This window comes from Dicentrarchus labrax, unplaced genomic scaffold (genome assembly GCF_905237075.1).
Source record: "Dicentrarchus labrax unplaced genomic scaffold, dlabrax2021, whole genome shotgun sequence".
Taxonomy (NCBI): domain Eukaryota; kingdom Metazoa; phylum Chordata; class Actinopteri; family Moronidae; genus Dicentrarchus; species Dicentrarchus labrax.
Window position 1 is genome coordinate 8,656,199 of NW_026136721.1, and position 25,839 is coordinate 8,682,037.

The window sequence follows — 25,839 nt, forward strand, 5'->3', positions numbered from 1 at the left end:
CTAGTCTTTCTTTGGTCACCATGTGCAACGAAATGAAGAGTTGAACCGACAGCGTTAGGAAGGAATGAAGGGAAGAAAGAAAACCACTGCCAATGCCTTGAGTCTTCTACATATTTTCAATTTGAGGCACAACGCCAGTGTGCTTTTTGCAAAAAGCAACCTGTTTCCATTTCTGTTTAGACAAGCAGTTTGCAAGCTTTTCTGTGGAATTAATGGCTGTTACAGGCTTGTGGTGAAAGATAGCAGCTGGAAATATTTTTGTAAGGATCAGTAAAAGAGATTAAGGCAGATTTGAATCAGGATGTTTCTCTGGAGTGGAAGACCATGAAACAGACTTACCACACTGGCAATATGTGATCTTGAAGGTTTTTAAAGAGAACAATTGATAGTAGAACATGCAGAGGCTTCCTCGATTACCCTTATTTTCTTTAATCTGTCTTTATAGTTGTGAAGTAGAACAAAATTTGTAAAAAAAAAAGTACGCCAGGTCAAAATTCTCTAAATGACATCTGCTGTATCTACACAGTCACAAAGTGGAGGTTTCCACTTGTTTTCATTTGTGAAGTGAAGTCCTCCATTTTTTCAAGAGCCAAAGAGAGAGAGAGATACAGTGTAGTGCATTGCAGTGTGTGAACATCAAATGATTGGAGAAAAAAGGCAGACAGAAATTGCATCAGGGAATGTTTGTGAGGTTTTGCCAGATGGCTGCCAGTAAAGCAGAACAATTCAGTGTTGGTGTACAACACTGTTGACCATGCTCAGGGGAGAGAGAGAGAGAGAGAGAGAGAGAGAGAGAGAGAGAGAGAGAGAGAGAGAGAGAGAGAAAAGCCACGCACTTCAAAGAGTTTAGGATGAAAATCCCAACCAAATCATCTTAGTTTCTCAAGCTCGTACAAAGAAAGCACATCACCCTGAAGTGTATAGGAATTAAAGAGAAATGAAGTCTGTTGAAATATTGTTCCAAGGAAAACAAAAGGTTACTGATCTGACTCTTCTCACTGTAAAGCTGACTTTGGCTTGCTTGCTGCTGAACAAAAGCAGTTTGTGCTAGCGCATACGAAACAGCAAAGAGACACAATGAGAACAGAAAACACCAAATCAATATTCATCGGCAGTCCGAAAATGAAAGCATCATCAGGTGGTTGCTGGAGTCGAACCGAAGCAGGAACAACTCAATTGTCTGTCCTCAGATAGAGAGTCACGCAGAGACACAAGGGGGGGCTCAGAAAGCGAGGGAAATGGGGAGAGGAAAGATTTCTTAGCAGAGAACCCTGCGGCAAAATCAAGCCTGAAGACTCTGAACACTCGCTGACTGATGCGCTTGAAAAACATTCTCTGCACTGGTGAACCGAAGCGTTCTATGCAGTGCTGAGGGGTCAGAGGTAGGGACGCCTGAATGCGTTGCAGAGATTTCCACTGCAATTGTCTGAATAGTTGCAGTCTTTTGTCCCAGGAACACACTCTCGGGGGATGACAAAGCCAATTCTGCTCCAGCCACAGGTCCTCGACACAAGCCTGCTCTCTGGATGGAATCCAGGGAACTTTGGGTGACTAGGAAAAGAACTAAACAGAGCTGTCGCTGGAAAAAACGCCTGAGAGTTGATGACAAAGTATGAAGGACCAGATTTGGCCCACCTGAAAATCTTCTTATAAACCTTAACTTGGCCAGCAAAGCACTTGCTGAGCATTTAAACTCTCTCTATACAGTCATTTGCTTGAAATCCATTTAGTGATATATATTCATGTGTAGGCAGTACAGAGATAAAAGAAAATGAAGACCCAGTCAGTCTCCGCCCCTCCACATTCCCACTTCCCCAAACCCATTCATTGCCATTCTCTACTGGTACACCAGATGTCCTTTGACCACCTGTCCCAGTCATCTCACTGACTCCAGCCACTCCCTCCTGCCCTGCAGTAACCCCTTTTAACAGTCACCTGACCTCACCTTCCCACCTCCTCACCTGTCTCCTTCATCAGCCCTGCACTATTTAACCACCAAGTCCTTGCCATATTGTCAGTGATGCTTATGCCCTTGCTTTCCAGCCACTTGAACCTGAATCAGAATTTTAATTATTAATCTGGTTTGCATATAAATAGTTTTTTCCCCACCCCTGTGTTTTACAGTTTTTTGTTGTCTGCAATGTTTGAGCATGGCAACTATGGTTAATGCTACAGAAACATCATGGTTATGAAAAATACATTAGGGTTACACTATGGTTTGGTTATGCTATGAACTAAAAGTTAAGGTTAGGACAAGATTGTGGTCAGAGTTAATAAAACATTTGTAAATGTTAATTAAATGTCTGATGGTCTCCTGCATACAATAAATGTCAGATGTGCTACACAAGTAGGGACGGGTTCTCATAGCCAGTTCCGTATTGGATCGGAGAATGCTTTATCAGATCTTTCTTTCATGGACCCTTTCTGACACAGTTATCTGCTAAGAAAGAAGGGTAACCTGGCGACATGTCCAAACTATCTCAGCAACTCGGTTCACCACTAACATTGGTGAAGTGTACAGTTGTGTGTGCACTTCACCATTGTCAAGCAAACAAGTTCTTGCATAAATATTTATCAACCGTCCATTGTGAAGTATGAACTTGTGCCATTTTTGATAACTAGAAGGACAAGTGCTCTGCCTCAGCCTACCATACCATACACTGTGTTATGAGACCTGTCAGATTCTGTGACCTGTAGCAGTGTGACTGCAATTTCATCTTCAGGTAAAATTAAGTGCATAAAGAAAAACCAGCAATATATCTAGTTGATGTGTGCAGAATGACAAAGTAGAATGTTGTTTCCACTGGATTGTTTTTACTTCTGCACCTATAGCGCAGCCCCCCCCCCACACACTTAGGAGCAGACGCTGTTTTCCCTGGCAGCAAAAGGAAGACTGAGCGAGGACAGAAAATGTCACATAGCAGTGACAAAATATGTGGTGAGAGCCCTACACCCTTTCTGCAGTAGAATCTCTGTGGTGTAGGTATGACACTGAGTGAAATAAAGACAGTACTTTTTCCAAACTGAGAAACTCCACAACGACCTAAAAAGTTAAGAGATTTGAAACTGGATTCGTCCACTCCCCACCCTTCTACACTGTATATAGGACACTACTCTGCGCTCGTACTGCATATTAGCATTGGACTCAAATTGTGATGTTCAAAATCCTCCAATATTGATGTAATTCCTGGGCTGTCTGGAGGCTTAGAATATCTGCCAAAGAACATTGAAGCTGTTCTTGTGGCTGATGACACCTTGCAAGGAGCCTTTATGTTGTTTTTCTCCTTTCTAGTTAAGACCTGTTTCACAATGAAATATGGTTGTTTAAATTTTTACAGTTATATGTGACTTAGATGTCTAAAAAAGCCCAATTTAACCTGCAGTAGATGTCTAGACATTTATAAGAAGTGAAGATCAATGCTCACTGGCTCAGAACTGCCCACAGTGCAGATTGTAATGTGTTAGTCTTTGTGATGGCCCTGCAGCGACTGCTGACCTGTTCGGGTGTTTCCCTGCCATTTCGTCCGAGGCATGAAGAGAAAGGTTTCAGCCTCCCTGTGAGGCTGAACAGGAGTAAGCAGGCATAGAAAATGAATGGATGGATGAGTTGCCCGGGGCAATTAGTCTGTTAGTTGCAGCCAGAGTACAGCTTCATTCAACCAACGGATTATTAAACGCTTTAATCCAAAACACTAAGCCGGCACTCCAGACAACATTCAGGCAGAAACACTGTTGTCATAGTTCACTGTTACGGCAAGTACAGTTGACTTTGGCATAATGGCTTTCAAAGCAGCTTCCCCGCCCAATGATTTCTGAAAACAAAGCCAGTCATAACTGTGTCATTCAGTCTTATCTGTAGATACATAAATATGTGTTTAGTTAAAGGTCCAGAGTGTAACATTCAGGAAGATCTATTGTGGTGCAGAGGCAGAGTGGGTCGTCCCCTATTTGGAAGGTTGTTGGTTCGATCCCCGGCTCCTCCTGCCACATGTCAAAGTATCCTTGAGCAAGATACTGAACCCCAAATTGCTCCTGATGCTGTGAATGTGTTAGTTGCTGTTCAATGGGCTTTGCCATCACTGTGTGAATGTGTGTGAAAGGGTGAATGTGGCATTTAGTGTAAAAGCGCTTTGAGTGGTCGGAAGACTAGAAAGGTGCTATACAAGTACAGGTCCATTTACCATTTGGCAGAAACTGAATATAATATTCATCTGTGTGTTTTCATTAGTGTATAATCACCTGAATATAGGAATGTTTTCGTTACCTTAGATTGAGCCATTTTATAGATGCTGTGGATTTTCTTCCTTGGAGTCTGCCATGTAGAACCAGCATGTTTCGCCAGCACCTGACCATAGCGCCACCTGAACCTCCCCTCAGTCAGGCCTGCCCGACAGGACGTCAGAATGTGGTCCAGGTTTGCTGGTCTCAGGAGGGATCTTCTGTCTCCATCTTTGGAGGTTTGTTGGTGTTGGCTGTACATCGTACACAGAGCTGAGGAGGAACTCTGATGCCCCTCCATGTTCCAGATGTCCTTCCAACTGAGGGATCTTCCTCAGACACTTTCCCACCGGGTCCAGCTGCCTTGCTGTTTCATGGCTACTGCCCTGGCTTGTCTGCTCTCTTCCTCCACAGCCAGAATCTCCTTCTGCACCATCCCTTTCCGGTCCTTTGCCCTTGCCTCCTTCCAGCTTGCTCGGGTGATGACTCCTAGGCCCAGCCTCCCCTGGGTCACCTTGCCCATGATGTCTGCATGTTGTAAGCACTCCTCCACTTCCCTCAGAGCTCCGCTGGCCTTCCACTTCCACCCCGTCTTCACCACGATGTTCACCTGTACGACTCTTTACTCTTTACCGGCTTCTCCGTGACTGTTGGGATGGTGTCCTCACCGATTTTAAACTGGAAGCGGTCCTGGACACGACCCCGCTTCAGGACTAAGCTTCTCAATTTCGAGGGTTTGAACTCCATCCTAGCTGCTGTGGTGAGCTCTACCAAATCTTCCAATATCCATCTACCCTTCGGGACCGACCATGCTGTGATTGTCCCTGAATGGGACCTGTTGGATGCCACTTGACAGCACAGCTCCCCGTCTGGGCTTCTCCACTGACTTGACGAGGAGGTTCATCACCGCTGCGAACAAAATCACAGAGATTGTACATCCGGTCACGATTCTGACCTCCAATCTCTGCCAGTTGGTAGTGAAGTCACCAGAGGTGAAACACACCTTGAAATGCCCAAAGTAGTAGTGGAGGAGCAGCGGTACCCTCTGGGGGACGTGGTAGGCTTTGAGTGTGTGGTCGACTAACTTGTGCTGCACTGTGCCATAGGCATTCGTTAAGTCAAGCCACAGGACTGCTAGATCTCCCTGGTTCCTCTTAGCGTCCTTGATGATCTCAGAGATGACACTGTTGTGTTCGATGCAACTGGGAGCTCCTGGTACTCTGCCTTTCTGCACAGAGGTGTCAATGTACTTGTTGATGATCAAGAACTGGGTCAGCCTCTTCGCCAAGATTCCAAAGAACACCTTCCCTTTCAAGCTGGAAGAGTCCTCCTGCTTGTGGATGAAGATGCCCTCAGCAATAAGAAAACTGTCTGGCAGATGGTTCTTCCTCCACAGTACCTTAAGTAGCCTCCAAATACGTCTCCTCAGCCCCTCACAGTTCTTGTAAACTCTGTACGGAATTCCATTCGGCCCTGGTGCAGATCTTCCCCTGGCCTTTCGGATGAAGTCGTTGACTTCCTGCCATCTGTCATCAAAGGAGATGGTCGGCTCCTCTTGACTGCACAGCTTTCCTTCGAAGTTGAGTTCTTCCTCTTGCCTTGGGTCACTGTGCACTTTATGGAGGTGCTCTTCTACCTCCTCCTTCGGGGCCTTTAGCACTCCTGATCTTTTGACTCCAAGGAGCTCTGACAGGCACTTGAAGGGGTTTTTGGTGAACTTGACCCTCTCCTTTTCCCGGGTCCTTCTATCCCTTCACTGGCACTCTGCTCTCCGCAAGGTCTTTATGCGTTCCCTCACGTTATCTGACATCTCTTTAAGGGCAGGTTTTTTCGTCTTCAGGAGCCTGCCGAAAAACCTTTTTCAATCTTCTAAAGTCGCCTCTGAGTTTTGCAATTTTTGAGTGCCTGTTCTCTCCAGCATGCTGCGGGCCTTTGGTATGTCTCTGCTCCATCCCAAAGCGCTCTGCTCCCATGCTCCAGATGATAGTGGACATTGCCTTCACCTTCCAACCAATGTCACCATCGAGGTGAAGTAGACCAGGACTTGGTCTACTTCCCTGTCGAAAGACTCCCAGTCTTTCCTGGCTGCTGCTGTTGGCCACAACACTAGCTTTTTCCTTGTTTCCTCTCCCTCAATGGCCAGAAGTCGCTGGCTTACTTCCTGGCTGGCTTGCCTCTCTTGATGTTGCTGGTCGTCTGATATGTTGTTGGTACTTGGAAGAATGCTGACGCCTTCGTTGTGTGCTTGGTGATTCTGGGTACTATGGTTGGACACCTGACCCTGCCTCTCCTCCGTCCTACAGACTCTAGTTAGTCCGTTGCCCTGAACCGTTGTCCTTTGATCGTCATCCGTGGTCATAACAGTTCCTCACCCTCTCTCGCGCGACCTTGCGGGTGTCTTACAATAAACTTTTCCATAGCAACTTGAGTTGGGTTCCTCCTCGCGGAGGACGTGCTTTGGCTTGGCAAGCCTTGGCACCCCGTTTCTGGTCTTCCCCAGATGCCAGACTGACAATATAAACAGGGAGACAATATAAATTGCCCACAATCCCTTGTGGGCAATGTTGTTAATCAATGAGCTGAGCCATTTTATGGCAATATAATACGTACGTATAATAAGCACCTTCATGTGTTAATGTGAAAGATTAGCCGTTCCCTTCTGGTTGTTTTATCCATAAACATTGATTCTCCCAAAAACTGTTATTGTAAAATAACATTACATGTACCACAATAACATATCACACACTTCCAACATACATATATATATATATATATATATATATATATATATATTTTAATGCTGTGACTTCCACTGATAATGAGCTCTGGAGCCTGGCATTGAGAGCCTGTATGTGCAGAATTTTGATTATAGCATGTTTCAAATTATTCTGGCTTCAGTTTTGTTTTGTAGAAAAACAAGCCAATACCATGCAATTTGTTCAATCCACAGTATGTCCTGTTTTCAGCCCATTAATGTCAGTGGATCCAGAGCTGTGTCTGAGTGCCTTTTTGGATACTACCACTAGGAGGACAGAATTAAGAATGTTCAAATCCTGCATATAAGAGCTTCAAACAGACTGCTCTGATACATTAGTGGCTTATAGCACTCAATATTTTAAGAGATGGTGTGACAGAAGGTACATGACATTGTGTCTGCGAGTATTTTATTTACAGGTAGAGAAAGGCATCCTATGAAATGGATTGGTCAGAGAATACCCACACACTAAAAATCAGTATTGCTATATGGAGTATTGTGTCAGCGCTCTACTGACCACGTGCTACATGGGTCAGTTTTTAACCCACCGATCTTTATTGTGCAATGATGACTGTTTATGCAACACCACTTGATTCAAGGGACATGAATAACCTGAAAACATTTCCCTGCATCTAAATTAACATTGTGCAAAATACATTTATGGACAGAAAGACTAAGAAAGACGTTGTTGTCGTCGCCATCATCTTCTTCATGTTCATCATCATCAGTCACTAGTATTAGTGTAGTTGTTGCTACTGTTGTTGCTGTGCACCTCTGTCTGTCTGTCTGTCCGTATGTCTGTCTGTCTGTCTGTCTCTCTCTCTCTCTGAATTGGCGCTATACGAATAAAATTTAATTGAATTGAACTGAATGAACAGAACATTCACTTTCTTTAATATACGGTACAAATGTCTGCACTGCAAATGTAATGCTTAAAAATGATTCATTAAAAACACAGCAAGGTAGACACAGACTCCGAAAACCAACACGTAATGACTGCAAACACACATTATTTTTCCACTGGCAAAGGGAATTGTTTTGAGTCAAGATACAGCATATAAAAACTTTAAGGAAAATGAAAACCTATTCTGATGCATGCCAAAAAACTAAAAAGACAGCATAACATGAGACCTAGAGGAGAGAAAAAGCACAAAGATTGTGTTGCAGCATGTCTCGAGCAGAGGCAGCCCACATCCAGTAGTTTTTAATAATCACTGCTACCATCAGCAAAGCATATCTCAGCAAGGAGAGTCATAATGTACAAGCTGTCAAGGAGTTTATCTGCGGAATATACACTCACCCTGAGCTGCACTCTTGTGAAAACTCGCACACACAGTCCTGCTCAAAGGTGCACGCACACGCATGCTTGCATCTTTCGAATGTTTCCACCTGAGGCAATCTCTCCCTTAATGCAGAATCCACTGAAGCATAATTGAAAATGACTTTGGAGAATTGACACATTAAGATTGGAAGATACTGTATTTGCAGGTGTTTCTGCGGCGTGAGCGCGGAGTTGTCAGAGTACAACACACGTGAGAGCAGAGGACAGTGAAGCATAGAAAGAATAATGGAACCTCAAAAGACTGAACACTGTCGAAGTCTGTCTTTCTTTTAATAGATTAAGGAATGTGTCTATGTGCATCCGACTGTGTGCGTGTGTGTTAATGTATGTGTCTGTGTTGGTGGGAGATAGTGAAAGAGAAATATAAAAGCAACCCATGTGTGAAACAAACACAAACAGGCAATGTGCCTGCCGACCGTGCTGAAATCTGTGCTGCCTCTGCTTATACAAAGTCAGAGACGATCTAAAACTAAAGATTTCACATAACAAGCATGTGCTGGAGTGTGATACATGAAAACAACAAGCAAGACAGAAAGTGGAGGACTGGAGGAGTTGATATAAAAATTGTGAAGAGAAAAAAAATGCTCACAGTAGCCTGTGCTGCCATCAGGCCTTACCAAATATAACCCTGACCGCATCATTGCTCCGCGCCTGACAAATGCAGTGTTGAGGAAATACCTTAAAGGAACAGCTGGAGTGGGACAGAAGTGCTGACATTCAAAGATCGCTCTCAGTGACAACATTTGTCGTGTATCCCACTCACAGCCGCGTTCTCCGTTCAACCTTGACAGCGGGTAGGCAAGTATCTTTGCTCCATCCCCTTCCCCGCTCGCCTCGCTCTAGAACGCCTTTTCCAGAATGAATCATTAAATAAAGTATAAAACTTTAAAAAGTCCTCCGAGACATGATGACTTTTTCATGAGGTCTGGAATGATTATATTTAGTTTACAAAAGATAAATCTACTTTTGACATCCACTTTGTTTTCACTGTGGTCGTTGGCTGCTGACCCATATTGTCTTATGACTTTATTCACCTTGCCCCACCCCTCTGTTCCTTGCCCACTCTTAGGGTTGAACCAACAGCCGTATTTCTCCTCACAGTTGATCACACGTGCTACTGTACAATATGTGATTTAAATCTTACTCAGAGTGCAGGCTTTGGAAGAAAAAAAGCCCCCAGTGTATCTTTCAAGCCTGCAAAGCTGGCAGGCAAAGAACAACCAGAAATGACTTCCATTCATTATTCATGCCACGAGAAGGCCTGGAAACAGCAATTCGAGTGTATTGCTGCTTGAGTGGCAGTGCACTACAGTGGCCGGTAGGTTCGAAGTTGTGCTCCAACAAGGTCTCTTGAGTGTTGTTAGTGATGATAACTGACATGTCGGGGTCAGGAAGAAGTGGAAGTCCATGTGCTAAAAAAGGGGCTGGAGAAGTAAGGGAGCTCTCTAGTGAAGACACCTGTGAAAAGTGGTGTATTCTTTGAAAAGTGGAAATTCACATCAATTATTTCAACTTTCAAAGTGGCCCATGGGCTGCTTGCAATGTACAAGAGCATTTTTAAGAACCAGCATGGCAAGGCTTCAAGTTTAAAGAACAGCAGGGTATCAACCACAAAATGAGATTCAATGAGATCAGTCAACAGCGTACGGGTCAAAAATATAATTAAAATCATTCCTAAATAATTAAAATGGAATGTACAATTTAAAGCTGTGTACTGTGTCCAATGTGTAATATTTATGAGAATCTATTGGCAGAAATGGAACATAATATTCATAGGTATGTTTTCATTAGTGTATAATCACCTGAAATAGGAATTATGGTTTTGTTTCCTTAGAACAAGCTGTTTTTATCTACAGAGGGATTGGGTTACCTTCCATGGAGTCCACCATGTTTCTATAGGTCTCTATATAAAGGGCTACCAGATAGCGGTGTGTTTGACAGCCACTGGAGTTTCTCTTTTGCCCTTGGAAGGGGAGGGTGAATGAGCTGCAATGTGCAACTAAACCGCTAGATGTCACTAAATCCTACCCACAGGACCTTTAACCTCCAGTCTGTTCATTTCCCACTTTTAGTTCACAAAATAAATTAAAACTTTTTTATCCTTCTATTTACCTTTCACTTACAAATTTTTTGTTGTTGTTTTGCCTTAGTTTTCAGGTCATGGCAGATATTTAATTATTCATCTATTTCCTTTGTCATGTATGTCCAAGGTAACCCAGGGTTTGTGTGTGTAACATCAGTGGAGCAATCGGTGTTGCCAACTTGGCAGCAAATTTAGCGTCTTCTTCAGGCCATCAGGGAAAAGGTGAGAAACATATATATAAATATATTATATTGTAATTCATTCCATAGCTGCCAACTATTCAGGGCCTCTCCCTCTCCTCTTGTGCCATTAGCAGAAATTTTGCGTGGGGCAGGCAGGAAACGTAATAAGGAAAATAGGGAAAATTGTGCCAGGAACAAATTATTGAATAAATGTATGCCACTACTGAAAATTTTAAATGCAGTTCAAGTAGAGGTGTAAAGCTTCATATGTCTTTACACACTCTATTTTAATTATTTAACAAGCAGTATTACTTATTGATGTATTTAGTTGTGTTTTGGACATGTCTGACAACCTTTTACTACTTGTAAAGTACTCATACTCAAAATATAGACAATATACGTATATATAATTTAGACCACATTCATCATGATTTGGCATGCAGTTTACATTTACTTTGACTCATCCACTTCTCCATTTTCTTGCAGTATATACCTACAGAGATATTGGAGAGGTATGGAGCACAGACACACGGGTTAGGTTTGCTTTCACACATCATTTTCTCGAACGTATCCATCCCATGGCATTTGGATAAAACTTAATGATCTGTCGGTAAACTCACTGTGTTACTCTAAAAATAAAGGGACATGGCTTACTTTTAAAATGAATATAAGTGCTGAGGCAAACAGTCAAAGAGAAATATTCCCCTTTTTAATATTTGCTGCACTGACTGCAGGAACCTCTCTGAATCGTTTTTTTCTTCAGCCCTGTCGTAATGGATGAGGGTTGCAAACAAACTTTTGATTTATATCTGCCATAATTCCCTTGGATTTATGCTCATCATGCACTGTGTATGCAGAATCTGATTTTAAATCATTCCCTGCTTTTCTGTCGGTGCACAGAAGTCGCTTGCCTGGGATGAACGACTCACAAATGCAAGTGTTTAGCAGAACACCAGCTGTTTCTCTGGTGGAGACTTGGTAAAGTAGGAGTGATAAAAGCCAGGCAGCAGTGTAAGAAGTCTGAGCACGCTCTGAAAGTCTTTTGTTTGATCGCCTGCTCATTTGCCAGCGTGCATCCTGTTGCAGCAGCACAGGGTAAATACAAGTTTTGTTTCCGTTTTCCAAAGAGAAGGGGGGGGAAAGTGCTCTCCTGGAAGGTGAGTGGGAGCTATCCTTCACGACTCTGCAGTGCCTTTATCTGGTGCCTTTCTTCTTCCTGATAAGCAGCTCCAGAGCCAATCATGTGGAACTTATAACTCAGACATGTGAAAGTGAAGTTTTACCGAGGTAAGTAAGTAGTAGGAGGGGGAAATGAATAATAAACTTAACTCATACCTTCTTTAAACTTTCTTCCTGTGCCGCACACACTTGTTCTGTTCACACATTTCAGCAGTCCTGGCAGCCTCTCTCTGCGTTGGCAGCGCAGTTCGTCCATAATCTCAACAGATCTGGGCCCATGGCCTCAGTGCTGACTATATAAGTGGCCGTTGTGCAAGCATCGGGCAGCTGGTATGGGCAAAAACAAAACATGTACCTAGCTATAGCACCCACGCCACCAGCCACATCACCCGCCACCACGGTCCAGCACCATGCTGCGGGTGACTGATGTCAAAACGTTGTCCTCCGTGGAAATATTTGTGTCATTTCAGATAAGCAGTGGAGTTGAAGCTCTCGGGCTACCCGCTGCTGTCGACAAACATAGAACATTTTGTCATACATTTGAGGCTTATTCATTTACTAGTCTGTATGCTTGTGAATCCATTATAGAGACAGATTTACTCGTTCAGGATCAACATAGAAAAAGTGAGAGTGATGTGGATGGTTTACAAATGAAATAACTTTTAAACACAAAAAAATATAGATTTTTTAATGGGAAGAAGAATTAGCGTTAATCGTTTCAACATTTGGACGTCTGATGAGACTTTGATTTGATTACTGCAAAATGCAAACCGGTCGCCTTAAAACGAAATGCCCTTGAATCACAGTGGTATGAAATCCCACATTGCCTCCAGACTTAAAGCCTCATGATGAAATCCACCATTTTCTGTTATGACAGCAAGCAAATGAGTATGTGCTTCAGGATATGAGGAAAAGACCCAAGAGTGTGTAATTAAAAAGGTAAGAATTTAAATATTGTGAGAAAGGATCAGAATAAATGACCTCTTTAATAACAGTGAGCGTGATTTATGCGTTAACTGTGAGGTAAAGCACGCAGGGGGGAACAGAAAGGTCGCCGTAATTCTCACATGAAGTTTGTTTTTAAGCAGCATGCATAGAATATGTTTTTCCAGGGTGCCTGTAATTCAGTGCAGTCACTTTTTTTTTTTTGATTACCATTAAGTGAAAGATATGCACACTCATGCTTGCAAATGTGTTGGCTTTGCATTGACTCCAGGTCTCCAGCTGCTTATGAATAATCCAGTCTAACTAGTTCTGACTGACAAATGCTCTGTTTGACTGGCTTCAGACAGACTCATGTGATATGTATTGTATGCTAACATGAAAAGCACTGACCGAGAACGTGATTATTTGTGAATGACAAAAAAATATGTGTATCTGCAATCTTTCCAAAAGCATGTAATACACAAGCTGGTCCACCATGCCAGTGTCACATTTTGCTTCCCCTAGGTGTGGCAGTGTCATCTTTTTAACCTACTTCTTCATACATGCACCTCTAGACAAGGCACTGACACTGTTATTCTCGGTGGGTTACCTCAACCAAACTTTAATTATAGTTCATTTGCCATTTCCATGCCAGCCCTACTTTAAAGCTGCTGTTATAGATATACTTGTTCCTTTTTTGGCCACTGGGTGGCAGCGTTACAAGCTGTTAACAAAACATATTATCACCTTTTATGGTTAGCAAAAATGTCCCATTAACACAACCAGCGGATAGGAAGCGACATTAGCATTAATTTGAAGCCTTGTTTCTGGCCACCTGACAAATGTGCAAATCTAAATATTGACTTTACTTTTAGCTCTGCTTTGTTTTCAACTGAGGAAAATATCTGACTCATTAGCTCTTAAATGCTTCACTTTGTTCTTCAGCAAGTCGATTGAAGGACCAGCGTGTAGGATTTAGTGGCATGTAGCGCTGAAGTTGCAGACTGCAACCAACTAATTACCGCTTGCGTTCGAAGTGTGTACGAGGACCCACTCCTTCGGTAGATAAAAACCGCTCAATCTAAGGTAGCAAAAACACAATTTTTATTTTCTGGTGATTGTACACTAATTAGAACATACCTATGAATATTATATTCCATTTTTGACAATATGTCCTCCTCAATGTTACACACTGGACCTTTAATCACGCTGTAGTTGCCATATGCAGATAGGGTTATTGTCCGTACTACTATTCACTGTTTTATTATTACTATTTATCATCTTGGAGAGCCTACAGTAGCTATATCACACTTATCCTTTCCAGACCATTTTCAATGAAGTGCTCTTGAAAAGTTCTGGCGAGCCCAGGCTGGTAAGGTTTTGAAGGAAATACCAAGTCCAATTGCAAAAGGTCACAGACATCAGGTGGGTCTCTCTGTGAGAGCCGGGCCCTTATTATAGGCACTGACCTGTGAAATATCACATAGCCTGTGAGCATGCTCAGCAAAATGATGCAATTTGAGAGGATGTCACTCCTCACCTTCAGCTGACCCCATCCTGGCACAGCGGGAGAGGAGGAGTCCAGAGCCTGGGAGTGATAACGTGGAGCTATTTCCCTCTCTCTCTCTCTCCCTCTCTCTTATGGTCCCCTGGATTCAAGCAAGGGAATCCTCTCCAACAATGATGACCCTCTCAAAAGAGATGTGTGTTTATTTTTTCTCCAAACCTTTTCTCACTGTTTCATGGTCTGCAGTGGAAATTAATTCTAAAGTGACACATTTGAACTTAAAGATAAGATAAGATAGACTTTATTGATCCCACACTAGGGAAACAAGAAAAAGAAAGAAAATACACAATAATAATAAAAAGTTTAAAAATAAAAGATATAATAGAGATAGAAAAAAAGCATTATGTGAACAACCATATACACCTTTTTATAAAAAATGTTTTATTAGATTAGAGCTCTGCTCTGCTCTAGTCTATTTTTGAAGCTGTGACTGACTTGTGTCGAGCACCACAGAGGAGATCGGACTGGCAGGAAGCCTGACACAGAAACGGCATAAAGAATCCAGTCAATATTGAAAATAAAATACAGCGTGCAGACTGGATGAAATTTCACACTAGATCAACAATGTGGCACCAGACCAGAAGTCAATCAGTCAGAGGCAGATCAAATGATATTTAAAGCGGAAAACACACCTTTTTAAAGACAAAATACCCATGTAAACAATGTAGTTAGGCAAGGTGCTCTCAAGTTTTGTGTTAATTAGGTAAGAATGTAATTACTGAGCTATACAGTATAGGATTAGTGTTGTGTTGCAGCTTTGGAATAAAGTACAAGAAAAGCATGGATTGAAAATCTCTCTGGAAATTAAAGCAAATCTGGGGTTGTGGAGATAGAAAGAAGAGAGTTTACCTGACATGCATCCACCATGGCATGCAGTATCACATTTTGCCTTGCCTACTTGTGGCAGTCTCACATTTTAAACACATGCTAATTCCAGGGTCAGTAAGCACTAATAAATATGAAGCTTTTACACAATTTGCTGTGAGACTGGCCTGTAATCTCAGTCCAGATTTTTAGCAGTCAAGAAAATATCTCTGGTTTTGCCGCATTGATTCTTATATTTTCTTATAAAACAGTCCATTGTGAGTCCAACAGTGTTACAGCAATGCAAGGCTGTAATCATTAACACTGAATATTTTCCTGTCTTAAGAAACTGAGATTTCTTAACTGTGGTTGTCCAGCAGCAATTTAGTGCAATATCTCACAACAGAAAGATTTTAGAAAGAATAGTCTAAATCGAACAAGAAGAGGTTGAGATATCCTGACTTAAAGTGGGTCAAACTCGAGAAAAACTTCACCAAGTTTGCTATCAACTGCATCTTTTTCTTAGCCGCTCCCTGATTGGTAAATGTTTCAAACTCCATGCCTATCACTTCCTACCGCAGCCTTTTTGTTATAAAGTTGAGAAAAACTCCCAGTGACATCTTTAGCGATTATTTCTTTTTACTTAAAAAAGCTCATCTAGAGGCAACTGTACAACTGTTGCTCTAGGCTGAGCAGTAGCTACTCCCCATCAATGGTAAACTGACGTTTATGTGAAAAATCTGTGAAGCCCCCCCCAACTCCTTGATATGTTCCAGATTACTAATGACTTTCCAGGCCTGAAGCAACTAGTGCCGCAAAAAGATCTCCCACGCGTTGTCTAACCGTTGTCTAATACTTCATAATCACTGTCATTTTTAGTGACACTATTTTCAGGCAGTTATCCTCATAATGAACATTTCTTCATACCAAACATCATTACAACTGTAATCAGCATGTTAATAGGGGACAAAGAAGAGTGAAGAGAATGCTCTTTTTTTATCAGATCAGCGTTAATTTGCTGAAGGCGCGAATAAGACCAATTAAATCAAAATAATTAGACTCAAACGCCTGATCATTTGGTGTGAAAATTTGCCTTAATGAAATAGGACAAACTGACTAAGACTACAGCAATGGTCCCTGGAGGATAAAATGAACAGTCAGACAGTTACTACATGTTTATTGGTAGTATGGTGTTATCATTTAGCAGTCCATTGGGAGAGAGCTGTTCATTCTCAGAGATATTGATTGAACTATCTCAGACCACTGAGATAGCTTAATAATTGTTATACTGAGGGGCCTTGCACTGTATTTGTACAGTGACACCATTTATGAAGCAGATCCTGGGAGCTAGTTATGCCAGTTAACTGCTTCTCTATCATGAACTGTTGCCAGGTTTGACTGCATTTGAGGCTCAATCAGAGTGTAATGTAATAAGTAATGTACCTAGTTGTAATAAACTTAAATTTGGTTTTATCTGTTGTACGAGTCACTGCATAAAGCCTAGTAAACTCAGCACCCTGTCAATCTCAACAATCGCAGGAGGAGAAGCCGATTCATAGCTTAGGTTTATGGTTAAACCCGAACCATTTTTACAGTCAAAACAAAAAGCAGCCCCAGTGGGCCGAAAACTGCCCAATCTGGCAACACTGCTCACATGACCTGCTCTTCTCACTGCATCATACACCAACACGTTCTGATTCCCAACTCATCAAATACGGCAGCAAACTCGGACGCTGTAAGTACCCTCTAGTGTCAGTTTTGCATGTGCAGGGCTTAACATGCAATGTCTGGGCAGGTTAGCAATAAGAAAGACTTGCTGAGAAACATTTCACATTCTGTGACTTCGAACAGTTGCACTTTGGTTAGGTTTAGGCACAAAAATGGCTTGTGGTTTGGGTTAAAATAAGTAGGGTTAGGGTTAGCTAAAAAGACATCAACATTGAATATTGGTTTCACCTGGGACATGAACGGTCTTTTGGGTGGAAGTGTTTGTTTGTGTCGTCCATCCTCCATATGCAGACTTTCTAGTGCTTTACGTTATGTCACCTGACTTCAATGGAACATTAAAACATTATGCAGAATCAGATCAGTGCATTCTTAAATGTTGCTAGAGGTTTACATACAGCGGCCAACTTTGACTCACAGGGCCACAGACCAGGCTGCCATATTTGACGACTTGGGAGTGAGAATGGGCTGCAACCAGTACATCCAACAGACCCTTTGCAATATGGTGGTATACCCAACTGAGCACGGCTCTGTCACGCCTGCTTGTTCCGTCATACCAGCTAGAACGATATGATCGAAACCACAATGATTTGATTCTGATTTGTTCAGTCGGTGCTTGTTTGCTAGCAATATCAGCTATGAGGCTGCCTACAGTTCAGTTGTAATCTTGCAGATCGGCCATGTTCTTATCAAGCTCCCAGGAACCAGCTGGGCTGTTAAGTGATTTTTTGCAAAGTGGTCGCACAGGATGCTGCAATCCTGACTGAGTATAGTCAGTTCAGTTAGAGGAGTAAGTCTTTATTCGGACTAAACATCTCTAACAACTACACCTTTATTTACAATTACAACAATATCTGTCTCATAGTAGTTTGAACACAAAATAAGAAATGAGAACTGGACTTTTCCTTTTGTGTGTTGTAGTGGTACAAAACGAGATTAACATCAGCTCATCCTCAGGCTTTCCAGCTCAGTAATTCAGTAACATACTGTGAGCACAACTTCAATAAACTCAGTGTAGAAATACAGAAAACAACTGCTACATAGGCTTGTTTTGCAAAAAGTACAAGTATAGGATGTGTTAAATTCATAATGTGTAGGAGGGAAATACAACCTGACTTTGTTGTTGGCATTAATTTACCCACGTCTGAATACCTGCAAATGAGTACAAGGGCTTGTCATATTTGATACATTTTTATCCAGAGAGACAATTCTCCAGAGGCCAGATGAGAGAGGCTGAGCAACTTTGAAGAAGAATTGTTTTGCTGAGTTGATTTATTGTCAACAATGAATAGCTCGCCTTCATTTCTTTTTCCCCGACAACGCACGTATGACGACTCCTTTGAAAAATATGCACGGACTGACTGATCAGCTTTCATTGTTTAAGGTCAGGATGTTCATTAAAATTGACAGACTGACTGGGCACTTTGAGGTGTTGCCACTGCCGTGACCTTTGCAAAAAGGCAGAGTTAGACTTGCCATTTGGGACGTCTTCCCGTGAAGTGATAAACATTCTCTCCAACTGCTCCACTTCAAACCCTATCAGAGCTGTGATTTCAATTAGCCAGCAACAGAGAGACGAATCACAGGCCGGAGCTGACATGAGACAGCAAGGTTTCTTAGCACGGCTGCAGTTGAGCTGATTCAAGGAAATGGCTGCTCAAAGGGCTAGTTCGCCTTTTGTCTTGTTTTTATCCCTCTATCAATTTCCCTTCCTTCAACTCCCTCTACTTGTAACATTCATATCTCAAATGCCTCTTTAGTTGCTGTTAAAATGAAGATTAATACACAATCCTGCACCTCTACAGACAGTGATATATCGGAAAGTTAAGCCTAGATGGACAGCTGCTCCCCTCACTGTAGGTTTGTGGGTGAGACAGTGCTGGGAGTGCTGCCAATAACACTGATCTTCAACCACAGTGATGCCTGCTCTCACATCACGGATAAGTTACTTCACCTGATTACATCTTCCCTACAGAGTTAAACTGTCATGTGCATTTAACTCTGATGAGAGTGCCAGGGTTCATGTGAGCCCGATCATCACTTATTTGTGTGCGAAAATTAGCTTTGTTGCAGAGGATAATACTCAGACATCCTTTTGATATTGTTGGCTCGCCTCAAATGAACTTTAGCTACAAATATTTTATGCAGGTACTCACTGAGTTGTAGCTTTGTGAGTGTTCAGAAAAACCTTTAGCTTTCAGATGCTGTTGTTGGCCTGATCTGAACTGCACTCCATCCATTCAATTAGTATTTTTGTGGATTATGTAACTAGTTAAGGACTTGTGCGATAGCTTTAGAGCCTGCAGTCCGATTGTCATTTACCAAAGCTGCTTAGAAAACTGCTGCCAAACTGTCTTCAATGGCCGATCCATCTGTCCAATCAAAGCTTGAATGAAAACCTCCCACAGTGCGCTTTACTGAGCTCGAAGCTAGAACCACTTTTAGGTAAAGGTGGGGTCAGTCATTCTAGAGACATTGTTGACACTCATTCTCAGGTCATCAATGTCATAACAACGCTTTGGGATGCCACCAAATAACGCATCAAGCAACTTTAGTTTGTTTTTCCCATTTACTCCAAAGTGCTGGTATTTGACGACCTGGGAATGAGACTGAACAATCAAATACCATTCTCCAGAATGAATGACCCCACCCTGAATTGCGAACTAAATGGAGATAAGCCCCAAACCAAGTCATGTGCAACTTTCATGTTCATCATGTATGTATTAAGGGAGAACTCCATACAGCTTCAGAGGTGGGCCTCCATTCTTTCCTGTGAAAGCCGCTCAGTGGTGCATGAAGCCATTGCAAAGAAATCCGGAGGAGCGCATACTGTGACTTCCGTCCGCCGAGCCAGGTAACTTCTGGTTTAGCCCTCCACTAACGTGAATTGGGGAAAAAGGATTTGATTTTGATGCTCTTCAAGACTGTTAGTGGACCGAATGGATCAATTTCAAATAGTCAAATTAGTAATTTTGCTGTGGTTACACCACCATTTTACAGCTGTGTCTTTCACAATGTCAAACTGACTAAAAAGTTTGGTGCACTTCCTAGGGGATTGCGCATGATGCACACAGGCCCAAAGATATACTTTTCCCATACACAGTGATAAGAAAAGAATGAAGAATTTGATCCATTTAGTTCAGAATCATTTGGAACATCTAGAAGAGCTGAATGGTTACATTTTAAATTTAAGTTTAAATTTTATCCCATTCATATTTGCTGGGAGCCAACAGAAAGTCAGCTGGCTCGGTCCCATCTTTGAACGCTTTATCTAGTTCTCCTTAATACATCTACAATGTCAACACTGCTTGCTGCCTCAGCTCTTTCCACCCCAGCCTCCTCCTTAAGTTTTCAGTTGTATTGATTTAACTCAAATCTAATGTTCATGTATGTTTATTAAAGGGGATTTGTTCTCCAAGCAGAATCATTGCTTCATTGCAGGTATTGATTATTTGAGAGCTCCCACAAAGAGAAGAGGCTTTGGAGGCATCATTACATATAACATGAGGGGGGCAGCATGTTAGATGCCGAGATCATGCAGTATGAAGTAGGGCAATGCAGTTTGATAACTAGAACTTGAGTTCATTAAGTCCTCTCTCTGCCATCTGTGGTGTTTGTGACAGGAGATATATCTGGGGGTGTTTATGCAACAGGAACTAGAGGGATTATCCAGGTGAACCAGACCATACTGTAGGATCCCTTTTTCTGAGTTTTTTTTTTGTTGTATAATTGGATGGGAGAAAAGGTAATTAGAGTTTGTAAGGACAGACGGTGCAGACAGTTTAGAAATGCAGCTAGAGGCTCATCAGGAAACAATCATTTAATTATTTAATTATCCAGACTGTTTTATGATGTGTAGCTGCTGTGTTCTGTACTGCACTGCACATTATCAGGGGAACTTTCTTTGAATGTATTCGATCACCCAAACACTGTAATTTGGACCCTCGGTATGGTAGCTATCTAAATGTCAAAACTGGCTAGCAGTCACTTTGGCATCACTTATCATTGCCAAACCACTACTTTAAGCTAGACAGAGGAAGCATTTTTGAGAAAAGCAAATACTGTGTGCTTTTGAGGACTGTCACAAAAAAACAGAATATCATCCCTTCTCTTTGGGCAAATAGAGCTGCTGGGGTTTGAACTGGTAATTTGCATACTCAAGTACAGAACTGCATTATTGGAAAGGGGGGCTAATCAAAAAGCAAATCTGTAAAAAAAAAAAAAAAAAAAAAGATGGGATGTGAATGTCCTTGAGTAGTAAACAAACGAATTACTCTTACTACTGTTTTTCCGAGGAGAAAAAAAAGAAAGATAAATAGTATTTCCTTGGCCTCAAGCTTCTTCTCTTAAATTTTCCTTCCGATGGCAAACCTTCTTTTAATCACTTAAAGACAACTAAATACACCCTCAAAACAAAATGTAGTGCTGTTGACACAGAATTGACTATTCACTAACATGCACCCTACCTAGTGACTGTTGCTACTATGCTTTCCAGTATCACACACTTAATGCTGTTTGCAATGATAAAGTGGGCAGATTTACCACTGGAGACTCATTTCGAGGTGGCGACTGTCATTTTAGCTGGCATATTCAGCTGTAGCAACCATCTAATTGAGCTAGTGTTAGCTTCAGTTATTTGAAAACACTGATTGATTCCAGGACGGGCCCACACAGTGTATGTATGTATGCTAGTTGCAAATGTTTTTTTTTTTTTTTTTTACGTAACTTGTAACTCTACAAACTAATGTAGTTAGTTGATGATGTGATCCTTGTTCTTGGGAGTAATGCTGGGTGGGGTTCCTACTGTAGGCAGTAAGCTAGTTTGGAAGAAATTAGAGCAGATTTACACACACCATTTAGTCCATTCCTTACACTTTTACGTATGTATTTTTGGTTTTGGAAAGGCTATAATAAGGCACCATCCTCCAGACTCTTTGAATGCAGAGTATGACTCTTACAGCCCAATGCACACCACTTCAACATTTGGAGAAACCCTAGGCTTGACAGAACAACTGTGCGTAGTTACAGTTGCTCAGCTATATGACTGGACACTCTCTGTTTCAGGGAGGGTTTGGCGTTTTGTTAATTGACCTGCGACAACCCATTTCCCTAAAGTACGCCATTTCCCCACAAAAAACCTGGCCAAATATTGTCCAGGAGCATGCTGTCGTGTGTGGCATCCTAAAACTCAGACAAATGAATAACTCTGTGTGTGTTACACAATCCATCCAGATTTGAAAATGGGTTACATACAGTTTCAACTCATCAGGGATGTGTTACCCATCCTTTTGCTAGTGTATTTTTACTCTTTACAAGCACTCTTGTAGTTTCAGGGGTGTGTGTTCATGTGTATGTGTGTTTATTTTATTCCCGGGAGGGGTGAGGAAGGGGAGTACATCAGATAATACACCAGAACAAGAGCATGGCAAACAGCATCCTTCACCCAGAGTGTCCTGTCTGACCGTGCATGACACAAGAACATAACCGTTCACAGCACCAGAGGAGCGGGTGAGGAAAGGACACAGAGTGGTTGCAGACAGTCAGGATAAGAGACGAATGAGTGGGCAAAACCGAGATGAAGAAGTCCTAGAATCTTTTTTTAAGGGTTTATACAGTGGGTAAAGTCAGATTCTGTTAGTTGTCAGTCACAGGAAAATATATTAACCTGACTGATCAATTACCCAAAACATCAAGGCCATCACAGGATCTTCGTATAAGGCTAATTCTACCCCTTGGCACCTCTCGAGCAGCATTACAGGATTCAAAGACATCTACTTGTGAATATTTTATGAACGAAAAACTCCTTTCAACTCACCTCCAAAGAGTGCTCTCAGTCACGCTGCCAATATGAAAGTCGTACAGCTTGGTTAAAATCAGGATCACCTGTAAAGAGAGGGAATTCAACCATCAATCACAACAATCATTGTATAAGTCAATCAAAGTCAGTAATGAATTCTCCACAGCGGCAGAATCTTTACTGACATCAGAGAGTATCACTTTTGTTTAATTGCCCCTTAAGATCCTGGTCTAATACCAGGATCAAAAGTGAAGCAGTTCAAGTATCTCAGTGAGGGCAAGATGGAACACAAGATCAACAGATGTGTTGGTGACGCATCAGATGCGGACGCTTGACTTGAGCGTTGTTGCGAAGAGGGAGCTGAGCCTAAATCTCAAAATACCGGCTGAACTACTTTTCAACTTTCATCCTTTCTAACTGGCAGCTATGGACATGAGCTTTAAGTGATGAGCAGAAGAATGCGATCACGGATACAAGCGGACAAAATGAGTTTTCCTTACATAGAATCTGAGCTCTCCCTTGTAGCCATACTTTGACATTTTAGGAAATAGACTTACACTTTTTTTTGTTAAGAGTAGCAACCGGTTAGTTTAGCTTAGCACCTAGTTTTCCCCAAAACTTCAAACAATTCATGTTAAGACAGGGTCAAGAACTAAGACATCTGGAGGGAGCTCAGAGTAGAAACACTGCTTTGTGTTGAAAGATGCCAGTTAAGCATCTGATCAGGAAGCCTCCTGGACCCTCTCTGTGAAGGTATTCTTGCACATCCAACTGCGGGAAGACCAAGGAGCAGACCCAGAACATCGAGAGGAATTACTTTCTGGCTTAGGATTGCACCTGGAAAAGCGGGAGGACGTGACTGCAGAGAACGATGTCCTGCAAGCCAGGCATGCATAAGCGATGAAACATGAATCAAAGTTTTTAATTGGTTATGAAACAATTTAATACTGCTTCTGTAAGACCTTCATAAATACGCCAATGACTATCAGTGAGAAAATTGACTATTTCGATATGGTTATTCTAAATGCTTGCCAACTGGGATTCCCTTTGAATTAAATGAAACGAGGCAGTAGAAGCACTACCGTTTTTGTCCACAGGGATCACCAGAATTAATGCAAAATAAAGGTCCCTTTGAGGGATGTTTTGTAGGAGTTTTAGCAAACATATTAAATAATATTTCTTAGAGTAGTTGACACTGTAGTTAATATGTTGTTAATGCAAACTTAACATGTCCTGCAGCTGCTTCACAGTGAAACATTATGTATAGTTTTTACAGTGCAGGAAGTGCAGATGAGTTTAACAGGTAGATTATTTATTGTACATTTTGAAGTTGCTGTAATTCTATGTTTGAACATTTGTTGTTTTTTCTTGTCAGACCATATTTGTACTTGTAATCTGCCTGCTTACCCTGCTTCAGTCTCATATTCCAGTTCAGTGAAATGTCAAAATGAATTTAATGAAAAGAAAACAATGCTGTTTTCCCTTTTGTTATGTCAAACAAAAACTACATCCTTCTTAAGGCCCGTGACAAAATAACTAATTGCATTAAAAGTCAATTGAATTCTCTCCAACACCAGTTAGAAAAACACTACACGGTTTTGGGAGTAATAGATTAACATGTTGGGAGGCAGTGCTTTGCATAATTAGCACTGTCTAACTGATGCTGTGTATGCCACTTTGAAACTTAGTTTTTCTCTTGATGGAGCACACGGCCATCCGTGCCCCTGTGGAAAAGCCTGATCCAACAGTCTCTGTGTTCCCAGCTTTAGTCTCTGCTCTTTTGGAGAGATAATCAGCAGGCGGGGCACTTTGATAAGCACTGTGCAAGTCCTCAGAGCGAATCACAAGACATGAAGGCCAAGTCTGCCATGACGGGATCAGTGGTCAGCTGTGATACTCCACTCCAGAGTGGAGGATCACAACTCTGTTGCAGAGAGACAGCTGGGGGTGTGAAGTTGCAAGAGAGATGAGAGGTAATAAACTTAACTGGGGGGGAAAATTAGTTTTTTACACTCAACCATCTGGTAAAATCCACGAGTGATATTTACCTCGGAGAGGTGTGAAGAAATTGGTCAAGCAAAAGGAAGAAAAAACACACATGTAATTATTATTTATCTGTTACACACTTGACCTGACCACAGTGGGGAGACATCCTTTTACATAATAGATGCTTTTTTCATACATCAGTCCATGTGTTGTATGCTGTACTGTTTTCCTGACTGTTTTCTGACTAAATGACTGCTGCTCTTCCTCATTAGAATCGACGTCTCTCGTTAGCATTCCCCTCCACGCAACATGCTAATGCTTATTTAAAGCAACCTGACAAGCTTGACTTGAGTCACTTGGCTGGGAGGGGATGTGGGAGGCGTGGCTTCGACTCCTCTGACAGGCATCAGCAATCATCAGTAGAAACTGAGTCTCTGCTCATATTGGAAAAGAACCAGTGTACTCATGTCCTCGTGAAGCTCTGAGGCCTGCAGACTTTCAAGACCTTTCCACCTCTGGCTGAGCCTCGCTACCCCTACGAGTCCCTTTGAGCAAGCCAGCCGTGCACCAGGGACCTTTGGATGGTTTCTTGTGGGAAGAAGATGTGCCACATGCCCAAGGGATCCTCCTACTAAGACTGAGAACATATGGTTCAGGCCAAGCAAGATTGCAGTGCCAGGGAGAGGGCAATGTTGAATAAGATGAAAATGGATTCTTGCCATGTGGCTGCACACCACACATTAAAGCTAGATCTGTGTGTGATCGTGTGCGTATGTCCATTTGGGTGCATATTTGTTGCATACAGTACGTGCGTGCCGTGCAAGTGAAATGAGGGTGTCTCAGAGAGAGAGTGTGTGCTCCCATGGGCTTTGCGCTGTCAGAGATGTGTGGTCTCGTCTGCTCGGGGGGGTGAAACACACAGATGCGAGTCGTCTCATCCCCACATGACAGTCTGTATCTGAACTTGGCATTGAACAACCAGGACACCAGCTGGAAAACAGAGAAAATGCTATTGTCCCTTCAAACGCTTCTTAAGAAAATCTTAAACTGCGTCTCAGAAATATCTTCTCAGCCAACCTTAAAAGCCTCCTTTAAAGAATGTTTAATGCATTAAGCCACAGACCTGAATGAAAAAAGGCTTGGGGATTTGCAAACACTCTTACAGTTTATTTACATGCTTGCTCCCAAATGTTCATGGTCTTTGTTCGGCAGACAGCGGGTGTAATGGAAGGACAAACTTGCAGCATGCTTTTAAAAAAAAAAACTTTGACAGGGTG

At 42.1% G+C, this 25,839-nt stretch overlaps 1 protein-coding gene across 1 annotated transcript in view; it reads right to left on the bottom strand.

Annotated features, from left to right (window-relative positions):
* sorcs3a (sortilin related VPS10 domain containing receptor 3a) overlaps positions 1-25,839 on the bottom strand; it is a 225,355-nt gene that overhangs the window by 110,056 nt on the left and 89,460 nt on the right. The window contains exon 2 of the mRNA XM_051386085.1: positions 22,595-22,662. Within this exon, the coding sequence (XP_051242045.1) occupies positions 22,595-22,662 (68 nt within the window). The remainder of the gene's footprint in view (positions 1-22,594; positions 22,663-25,839) is intronic.